The sequence below is a fragment of the Gavialis gangeticus genome, unplaced genomic scaffold (assembly GCF_001723915.1).
Source record: "Gavialis gangeticus isolate Ggan-Ray unplaced genomic scaffold, GavGan_comp1, whole genome shotgun sequence".
NCBI classification, from domain to species: Eukaryota; Metazoa; Chordata; order Crocodylia; family Gavialidae; genus Gavialis; species Gavialis gangeticus.
In genome coordinates, this window is record NW_017728997.1 from 26,262,888 (window position 1) to 26,273,930 (window position 11,043).

The following is an 11,043-nucleotide window of genomic DNA, read 5'->3' on the forward strand; positions in this document are numbered from 1 at the left end:
CAGTAGAAAACCAGGAGAGTACCATCCAGTGCACAAAAATTAAAATCCCTTTCCCGTAAGTCTAGAACTATTGCACATTTGACTGGTGTTAATGGGGGGCTATTATTTTTTACTAACTCCAGAAGCAATCCTCTGCAACAAGTTAGATATTGAAGAGTGCTGTTTTAGTTTAAAGCTCACTTCTGTTTCCAGCAAAGTGTTCTATATACAGCAATTCAAAGAACAGTGTACTGTTCAAGTCCAATCAAAAGATTAATTTTTTGCTTCAAAACAGTCAGTTGCACCACCAGGCAAATGAAAAAAGTTTTGACATTAAAAGTCTTGAGAAGGTAACAAATACAACAGTACTGCCATGCTTCCTTCTAACATATGGAAGAAGGAATATTCTTACATTAACAGGCAAAGTAAATTAACATATAAAGAAAATGCAAAGCATAAATTGGATCCACCTATTATTAAGTCTCTATTTAATAAGCAGACACTCCCAGCTCTATTTTTGCTTCTTCTGTAACTTGTGCCATTTCACCACAGGTATGTCCAAAGATTCTAATTTTAATAAAACAAGTAACCTCAGGCTTCAGACTCCCTCTTCTTCTTTCCTTCTTCTCCCAAGTCACTGTCTTTTGACTGGCTACTACTAAGGACTACAAATTGTCCCTCTCCACTGCTTTGAGTGGCTCTGCTGGAAGCAACTATCAATCGACTTTGTTCTTCCAAGTCCTAATTTGAGAAGAGAATAGGGAAAGAAGAAATAAAAATAACATTCATCTCATAATTTTCCACAATGAAAACAGGATACTGGTACTGTACAAACCTAAGATGTGTTTAATGCCAAGCAAGGGCAATTTGATTAGTGAACTGCTTCTACAGCAGACTCTGAAGGACTTTTTAGAAACTGAAACAGAAAAATCTTTTTGATGGTTGTCACTGTGTGAAACACAGCCGGCAAAAGCATCTATTTTATTCTAGTAAGCCAAGGGCATCAGATGCATCCTTCTTCGTGTACTGGATCTGGATACAGTGATGGTGGTGGGCCAAATGGCAGTGGTGTAGCGGTTAATACTGCTGCTTACCCCCTGGTTGCCAGTATGCATCCCCAATGGGGCTCCATGCCCTGGATTTTGATGGGTTGACCCACCGCTGAATCCCTAGCCCTCCTATAAGACCCTCTGGCCAGAGGGCAGGGTTCTGTAGGCCATATTTCATGCCCCTAAATGAAGCCATGCCTTTATATCCCAGGCAAACTTCAACTTAGAACCAATTAGCTGCATTGCAGCAAAATAACTACACATTTTGACAATAATGATATTTGATGCAGAAGATTATGTAACAGATCAGGGATGACCCAGGTATTGCCTACAAGCTGGATCCAGTCACAGAGCCATGTCATCCACCCTGTGGGGCTCCCCAGGGGCCAGAAATTTGGTGATGTAGCAAGGGATGGCAATGTTAATTGCAGCAGCTCCTGGTGCCACAGCAATTAATGCTGTTGGTGCTTATCCTACTGCCAAATTTCCAGGCCTGTGAATAGTCCCATGGGCTGGACCTGGAGAGCAGAGCCATGCCATCTGGCTCTCAGGGCTACCGTTGCTCTGGGTACTGCAGCAATTCACAGTGCCACAGCCAAACTTCACCCTTGTGGGACAGATGATGCAGCTCTGGCCTTCAGATCCAGCCTGCAGGGCCAAATGAGTTGGACACCACCATAAGAGGTCATCTAAACCTGAAACTTTACTTTGCTGTATTTTAAATGCAAGTCTAGTAAAATAATGCATCATTAATTTGTGCAGGAGAGATTAGATGAAGTTTTGTTTTTTTTTTTTTTTCAAAACAGCTTAACTCTTAAAACGTTCTCTTGCTCAGATGTGTTTAATTACATCTCCTGTTACAGCCTTAGGTTGTGCAAATCAGAATCTACACTAACATTACAGCTTTGGAATTTACACACAGCATCTGGCCATGTAGGCCCTCTGCTGTGGTAACAAGGCCCAGGGGACCGCATGCATTTGCCAAAATAGATATGAGGATCGAGGCTTTTGCCACATTATTATCTACACAAAATTACTGCTTATTGACTAAGAACCCCAAAACAAACCAATCTTTTTCCACTATTTCTAACGAGTGTTGTATTTTAGCTCTGGTTTCAGTGCTATGAAAAGCAGCCTAAATATTCATGAATAAGAAAAAATATTAGTAAAATAATGAGTAAAAGGCCTACTTTTTCAATTTGCTTCTGCTTGCTGAGTTCCTTCTGTTGTTTCTCTTTTACTCTTTCTATTTCTTTTTGCTTTTCTGATGCTCTACGACCCTATAGTGCAAAGACAGATAGATAGATAGATAGATAGATAGATATAAGACTACACCTCGTTAAATAGAATGTAAAAAGCTACAGGACATTCTTTAAGACAGTAATATCAGTGTTTGATTTCCTGAAGTATTTGTTGCCAAAAGGAGCAACACAATATAGCTGCAAAACCATCTGCCGGTAAATCTTGGTACGAAACCTACTCTGCTGTGGACAGGACCAAGTAATAATACAGAGTTAAAAGAGGTCTCACCACATTACCCTTGAATGAAGTAGGCTTAACACTGAATAGATACAGACACAAAACTGTTACCACAGTTAGCTTGGTATAATGTATCCAGCTGCCCATCCCCTTAAATCCTGGTTATCACTTTCTGAACAGAAAGGTTGGATATCTGGTATATCTAAACCAATAATGGTGGATGCTAGGGAGGCTAATGGATAGGGGATAGATAACTCTAGATCTAGCTGGTGCAATAATACTCTTCTGCTACCATCCAGTGCTGCCACTGTTGGAGGGGCTCAATGGACCATTGGTCTGACCCAGTATGTCCTTATGTTCTTCTTGGTAAGTTTAAATCATACCAACATATATGTAATAGGTTCTTTACGCATTCTTAATATAGATTGTTGCCAGATACACCATGCTATAACTATCTAGATACAATACACTAGTTAAACACACCCTAACACAGTTGTGTATTTTTTTCTACTTAAAACTCTTACCAATTCTGCATGCAAAGCTATCTGTTTTGCCAATCCAACAGAATCACAGATCTAAACAAAAAACATTAAATATCCAGTAAGTACAAAACAAATGCCTTTAAAATTAAGACAAATTCCTAAGGCTTCATAAAGGGTCCGTGTATTAAAGTACTTTCAGATCCTGGGCCTCATGGGGTGTATAGATATACAGAACAATTTTATCAGTATCAAATTCTGTCTTTCATTCAGCACTAAAGTTACGGTGATTTAGGTCACTTGTCTTGCTACTAGGGTACAAGTTAACAGCCGAGGCAAACTGAAGCAGCAACTCTCTTCCACCTTTAAGTCATTAAAAATTACATTTGTCCATGGCCAAACCAATTTTTCACAAACAAAACTCCTTCAGCTTGAATGGGAGCTAGAATCTTGTTTTAACAAGGTAAAAGTATGGAAACAGTAGTTAATTTGCCTCTGCTTAATTTGCGATTGTTCCAACACCTTGCCAATGCTCCTCACCCCTAATTATTGATAACTGGTTAATACTGGCCATTATTTCCATTCCCCTTAGAGTGGCAAATGAAGCAGTTTACATATAAATAGCCTGGGAAGAATACCTTTTCCCCTTCATTATTTGACTCAAAAATATAGCAGACTGAGGTTGGACGGCTGTCAGCTCTCCCTCCTGAAGTCCGAAGCACAAATCCAAAAAGGCGCTTGTTTTTCTGGTGTGTAGCATACAAAGCAATATTGGGCAAAGGAAACTGCCAAAGAAAGGATCAGATAATAGGATTTAGGTATGCACTAGATTTTAATGTATTGTAGATGACTGTAATAACAAAACAAATGAACACACTGGGTGAAAGACAACTAACTTCACTGAGTGAAGGTATTTTTCACTGCATCTTGAATCAAATTTCTGGGTGATGTTTGCATGGGAGCGCACTGAAAGAAAGGTTATCCAAGAAAAATTCAGTGACTTGACAGTATTCAGTCTTTCAAAAATACATCATTCTGTAGTAAGACAGCATTTGCATACAGCAAGCATTACAATTAAGTCTGAAGTTCCTGTTTTTAAGCACATTCACACAACCCCTTGCCACTTCTTAAAGATGTCCATCTCTTCCATACCAATTAGTTCTGGGACTAAGTTTATAATTTACAGTCAAAACCCAAAAGAAATTTGTTTTTGAAATCTTTTGACCTAAGTTAGTTTGGCTCTTTGGATTTATGCAAGCAAGAGGGGGACCAACTACTTTCTCTCTCTTCTTTCCGATTGTAAGGTATTCAATTGTAGTGCGTGCAGTCTCACAACCAAAAAAGGTCGAGACTATACATTTCCAGGTTGGATTACTTACAAAACCTCACAAAAGATGGAAAACTACTGTACCTAGATTTGAAATAGTTTATTTTTTTAATTTATATCACTTGATATGGGTTTTCTGCATGAATCCTAATGTAATTTAGGTCAATCGGCTTGTGATAACATGTTAAAACTTTTCAATTTCCAGCCTTGAGACAGCTTTCCACTTAGGGCTGAGAATCACCTGACTAGTTTTACTTCTATGAAGTTTTACACACTTAATAAACAAAAGTACACCTTAAAACACTTACAGACACATTTAAATCCTTCAGATCTCCAAAACAATCCAAAGAGATTAAATGGAAGTGCAATAATTGTTTGCAATGCTAAAATAGAAAGATGTTGGACTTTTTTTTTTAAACAGACAGATCTTTCATTATGGTCTTTGCATTTAAAATAATGAAAAGGCACAGCTTAAAATGCTTGTTCAATCAAGTGAAAATCATCCCCTAAAGAGTGTGTTCCACCTAGATAGCTGAAGTCCAAATTCACCGGAAGTGAGAATACAAGCTGTGGGGGAAATTGTTTAAAAGTCTCATTATAGTATCATCACTTTGATTAAGTGTTATTAAATATGGAATCAACACTGTGTACAAAGAAAGGTAGACAGATAATGGAAAAATAAATGTAAAATACAATTTTTCTCTCTTAAGCTTTTACATAACTTACCCTAAGTCTTGTAACTTCTGTCTGTGGATCAATTAACCTAAAAAATATTCAAAAAAAATCAGAAAGTAAATTTTAGCAAACTGAAAGGACCACTGCAGATATCTGTGGAAGCCAACTTCAGTAAAATGCACGAAGAACACTTACTTCAGACAGTCGCAAGTGACCAATAAATGTGATTCTGTCATCCTGAAAACGTTATGGATAGCCTGGGCTGCTAGTATCTGACGCATTGTTTCATAAACAACATCAGGAGTTTCATCGTATTTTACCTCCATGGAGCCAAGGAATCGTACAATAAATAACTGATGAAGAATGGAATCTAGGACAGAGAAGAGATTTTAATAAGCAGTACAAACTCCCTTCTAGGTAAGCCTTTAAAAAGGCAGGTCACCAAATTAATAACATATTGCAAGCAATAAAATCCCACCCCACACATTAACTGAAAGTTGCACTACAGAACACCAGATATCGTTATTTAAAGAGCAAGTTATACATGCCTCTATGAAGCTCTTTGACAAATATTCAGTGAACATAGAGGACTTAATGCAAAGATTGACATTAAAAAATGAACAGGATTCCAGACTGAAGTCTGACTGAATTCACATGACTCAGAGGCAACATTTAATTCAATCCAAAATTTCACAAACTGATGTTAAGCTAATTATCTTTGAAACACCATTTACACAGGAAGAAAACAACCAAATATGTTGTCTGACTACTGATATTTTATAAAAATATCATGTATCTGTGTGTGTGTGTGTGTGTGTGCGCGTGCATGTGCCTGTCTGTCTGTGTAAAACACCCCCACACCCCCACACACACTACAGAATATATGTATATATGTTTGTGTGTAATACAGACACACACACACATTCTGTAGAAAGTAATTCCATTCAAGTAGTTCAATCAAGGAAATTCTGTATTTCATAAAATCCTATTTTACCTTCTGTTTCAGATCTTGAGCCTCCAGATTCACCAAATGGATTTGTGCGTCTATTAGAAAATTAGAATATTACATGAGGAGTCGGATTGCAAGAACCATATTGCAACAATCTCTACTCATGCTGCATCATTTAATAGCTTCATGAGATGGTGGCCAAAATGGACAGTTCATCCTGAGTCATGAAGAACGATTTACTAACCATTGGGACAAAACCCAAGCTGCTGCATTTGAGCCGGGGGCTCAGAACAGAGTGCTGACAAACATCAGCTAACGTTGTCCCACTGCTGTGGGAATGCATTTGGGCCCATAAATGCATTGTTAAATCCAACTCCTAGGAGTCACATTTAAAAAAAAAAAAAAATCCTAGTTTTAGAAGAGAGAGTCTTACTAAACAAAAAGGCTAGTCCTGTCAGTGAGCGACTGAAGCAGCACATCTTCCCTCACTTTTTCAAGTTGTTGAAATACCTGTGGAAAAGTCACTGGCATGGTCTTGGATGCAGCTCTTAGAAATTTTTCTTGGGATTTTACCCCTGAGAGAGCCAAATTTCTCTTGACCATTTCTGGCTTTTGGCAAAGACGTAATTACTTTCAATCACAATAAAGTGAAAATATTCTAGGCTTCCAATCTACATTTTTCAAGAGAAGGGAAGAAACGTTAAAACAGAAAATGGAGAGGTTTGAAAATAGGTGAAAATTCTCAAAGAGAATGGGAAAACAAAAAGCTTTCTTTTGGCTAACTGACATACTTGACAACTCTTGCCAAAGGAAGTAGCAGAAAAGGAAGTTAAACTTCAAATCAAGATTGGCAGGGCAACAAGTGAAGTTGCCGTTTTTCAGTGTCTCTCATATGCTCTGAAATTCAGTTTTAAAATATGTCTGACAGAGGTAGGCAACCCGTGGCACGTGCATCTGAGGGCAGACAGCAGGGAAGAGACTGGAGCTGCACTGCTACAACAAGAATCGGGCCTCTTGTGACTCCCCTGACATGTGCCCCTGCCATGCCAGCATCTTACAAGTTGAGGTTGTGGATTTTTTGCCACTCTGCCCAAAAATGGTGCCAACCACTGGTTTGACATCATCCTTGACACCTAAGAAGTCTACCTTGCCCACCTGCACAGCCTATGACATGATTGCTAGTCTCTCTCTAACTAGGACATTTTAGAGGTTGTTTTTTTTTTAAATATTTGGCTTACACTAATAAAAAGAGTATATGGCCTTTGGAAACCGTTGAATTAAATGACAGAACTCTGAACTAAAGTTTGCACAACAAACAAGAGAATACTAGAAATCCCAGAAAAAGGAATGCTCATTATTCCAATATGTTAGGATTTTTGTTTTCAGTTTCACTGACACTAACTGGATCTGTTATTGCCAAATGATACTTGAATTCTGCATGTGCAGTTCTCTATAGGCAAAGCACACTATCAGGCATTTACATTTTAAATGGGAAGATAACTAAAACTGGAGAAAGAAGTTGATTTTTATTTTTGAGAGAACTCTGGCAATTTTCAAGTTTTTTTGTGCAAAAGAATACTCTAGAAGCCTAGATCATTTTCACTCACCTTTTGGTTTAAGAAGAATGTCATCAGAATGCCATCATCACCTGGAGTCATGGCTACCAAATTTCTCTTGAGTTTCCAAGAGGAAATACCCAAGGTGCTGGGTGAGCAAGCAATAGGAAAGGAAAATATACTTTTTAAAACCAAAAGATTAAAAAGCATCAGCTGAGAAAAGTTGCTGCAAAAATGAAAGCAGTGTTTTGAATCCTACAGATGTGTGGCATTTTTATAAGAACAATTTGACAAAAATATTTGTTTTGCAGACCTGATCTTTGTACGCTTGTTACAAGAGAAAACCTGAGCAAAGACGGTGTTGAAGTACTTTTTCATTGTTATAAAACAGAAGAATTTAAAGAGTTTTCTCTGAACTGGTCCTCCTACCTGCCAGACTGCCCTGAAATTTTTGCTTGGCCAAGCTGATCTTCACTAACTGGAGAAATTATGTCAAGTTGTATAGGTGTGTCAGGGGCAACAAGTGAATCCAAGGAAAGGGTTGACAAAGGTGCCGATTCAGATCCCAGTGACCCAGAGCTGCTAGTGTGAGCAGTGGGAGGACGAGATTGTCTAAAACAAAAACAGAGCAAAGAAGATTGTCCCGATTCTTCTGGGCAACAAATGAGATTCCATGGTGGACACAAATGTAATATTTCAAAACAAAGAACTAAAACAACTCAAGTATTAGGTAAAAGAAATTGCTGAGGAACAAGATTGTCACTATAAAGTAAAGGAATACAGTCTAGCTTCTCAGTCAATTTATATAATACACTACTGTATTTGTTGACAACATACCAAAATGTGGAATCTTAAGTCATATGACACAGTGTACTCTCTCACATGCAGACTATACCTTGTTTTTGAAAGTCAGAAAGAAGGGGAAAAAATATTTTCCAGAATGATAGCTGGATAGAACAGGGACAGAGCTTAATTTTCAGCTGACTCGCTCTCCCTTTCCTACTTAACTAAAGCTGAAACCTGAGCTGTTGCTAAAGACTGGTCTCCATGAGTGGATCTATGGTTTTGAAAAAAGCTAAGGCTGTGAAACAGGAGGAGAGACTGGGACCAGCTAGCAGAGAGTAAAATTATCCTGAGAAAGGCTAGCTTGATTAGTGGAACATCAAGACCATTAAACGGCAACACAGTTGTTAACACCTCTGGAGTGAAGAACCATTAAGTCAACTGACACCTGTAGCAGACTAAAAAGTAACGCAGCATCTGCTGTATTGCGGGCATGAATCACAGCAAGGTGCTTCTATCTGGGTCAGAAAATCAGCTTCCCTACTTAATGTATGCACCCCATATTTGGCAGGTTGATTTTAAGGAGAAAGGCTTGTGTTGTATGTGAGAAAATACAGCATATGGTAAACTGTTAAAATCAGAATAGCAAGCTGGATCATTTGCTATTAATACGTTAAACTATTTACCAAAAAAGTATTTGAATGCATTGTTCACGAACTTGGGGTTTGTTTGTTTTTTCACTCCATTAGAAGGTTACTGGAAATAGGAGAAAATGTTTCTGTAGATCCTGCCATCGTTGAAGATGCCTTTACTGGACACTTGTTAAAAATGTACTTTTTAAATGATCCCCCCCGGTTCTGTAACTTACATAGTTGGCCGCATGCTCTCATGTCTCTGCTGGAAGGAAGGAGAGGGCGTGACAGCCTCAAGAGCAGACTGATTGACACGTGCAGCAATCCCCTATGTTAAGGAAAACAGGTAATTGTAAATATTTCCTCCAAAGTAAGTTCTTGAATATTCAGTTACTCATATAAAACAGAACACAAATACCGTGTTCATTATTTCATCTTTATTAATCTTTGCAGGATTCACATAGTCCTATCAGTGGTATCGCTAATACACTTGTGCATATTTACTGCTGTTCTTTTAAATACTTTTTTCGACTGACGTAAGCACACCTAGCGGGCAAGAGAAGGAAAAGTCAGCTTCCGCAAAAAGCCATTTGAGGAATAAAGTAAAAAAAACCCCACATTTTCAAACCAATGAAGCGAGAAGATGCCTACGAGACATTCACAGTTTTCAGTGAAATTTGGGCATGTGTAATATTCATGAAGAATAAGACTGCGTGACTGATGAGTAACTGTTAATCCTAATGCATGAATACCGTTTCACCAAATAACGGATCTGGTTCTTTGCAATTCTGACTGATTAATTCAGTTTATGGAAAAGTGTGGAAAAGCAACACATTCCAAATGAACTAGGGGAGTGCATATCTGCTATAATTACACATCAATTATACAGCAATAGAACAAAATGTTAGCATATTCAGTTCATTTAATATAAATTTCTTGCCTTATGTAAAAGCCTGCCAACAACAGCCATTGGTTGAATAATGACCATTAATAACCGTAATTTTAAGCCCACATTTTCAAAAAGAGAAATAAACATGTTTCTTAAGCTTGGGTTACAGATTCAGAGACCATATTTGATTCTCTGACTACAGACTTCTGAATTTCAGATTTTGATTCCTTTTTCCAAAAGTTAGCTCAGCACCTAGATCCTGCCCATATCAAAAGTACCATGTCATTTTGTTTTGTAAGATTTGGATAAGGGCCATTTAAAATATTATAAAAAGCAGATGGCAATAAGTTCATGCCTGCACACTTTTTTGGGGTGTATCTTCTTAAATAAACTCAGTGTGTTAAGATTTCAGTAAAATCATATACTCTGAACAGGCACGGCTATTTAGTTAACATTAAGGTAGGAACACCAAATCTGCCTGAAGAAGTCTGGTGTTCATTTCCCATTGAAAGTCATTTGCAATTAGGTACCTAATTCCCTTAGCACCTTTGAAAAATCCTAACTCAGACTTTCATTTAGATAATGCTTTTAGACTTTTTCCCTTCGAACAGATTGAAATTTGGCAACCAGCAGGATTTTCAAAAACATATTTTATATTACTTTTAGATGCATTTGACATACAAGACAATACAAAAAAAAAAAAATCACTGTTTAAAAGCATGCATGGATTACCTTGTTTTCAAACCATGTCTGGTCTCCTTTCTATCCATACCTACTATTCATTGTTAATTCATAATCCATTCATGACATTTGATGAACTAGGATGAAGCCTAAAAGAGCCCATGCCTCTCTGAACTAGTTAATCTATAAGGTGCCACCCTGCCCTGGCTTCCGCCCAGGTTAATTTGATTCACAAGTAATCAATTAAGATAATTCACCACAGTGATTTATGCTAATCCTAAATATAGTAATACAGTAAAATGTCAAGTTTTAGTATGCCTTGCACCTAACCATTTGAGTTAAAAAAAAGTGTGTACTTGCTTTTCAAATTTCATAAAATAATGGCACCATACACTGACTCACAAAAGTTAAATGTTTCCTGCCTTGAAAAGCTTATGATCAGATATGAAGGAAGCATAACTTAATTTCACACTACCAAATTACATCCACTCAATCTCATTTAAAATGCATGTGCACCAAATTGAAAGACATTCTTTGTTAGTTTTTGATATTATACAATGAATGA

General features: G+C 37.6%; 1 protein-coding gene and 1 long non-coding RNA gene across 2 annotated transcripts in view; both read right to left on the minus strand.

Annotated features, from left to right (window-relative positions):
* APPL1 (adaptor protein, phosphotyrosine interacting with PH domain and leucine zipper 1) overlaps window positions 1-11,043 on the minus strand; it is an 85,814-nt gene that overhangs the window by 21,523 nt on the left and 53,248 nt on the right. Inside the window, exons 13-18 of the mRNA XM_019504609.1 lie at window positions 9,145-9,236; window positions 7,923-8,105; window positions 7,545-7,641; window positions 3,625-3,771; window positions 3,032-3,082; window positions 2,219-2,308 (exon numbers count right to left, since the gene is read on the minus strand). Coding sequence (XP_019360154.1) covers window positions 2,219-2,308; window positions 3,032-3,082; window positions 3,625-3,771; window positions 7,545-7,641; window positions 7,923-8,105; window positions 9,145-9,236 — 660 coding nt within the window. The remainder of the gene's footprint in view (window positions 1-2,218; window positions 2,309-3,031; window positions 3,083-3,624; window positions 3,772-7,544; window positions 7,642-7,922; window positions 8,106-9,144; window positions 9,237-11,043) is intronic.
* LOC109289091 lies at window positions 637-3,660 on the minus strand. Its single transcript, XR_002095295.1, has 3 exons — window positions 3,625-3,660; window positions 3,032-3,082; window positions 637-720 (listed from the first exon to the last, which is right to left on the minus strand). It is a non-coding gene; the product is annotated as an uncharacterized LOC109289091 (long non-coding RNA).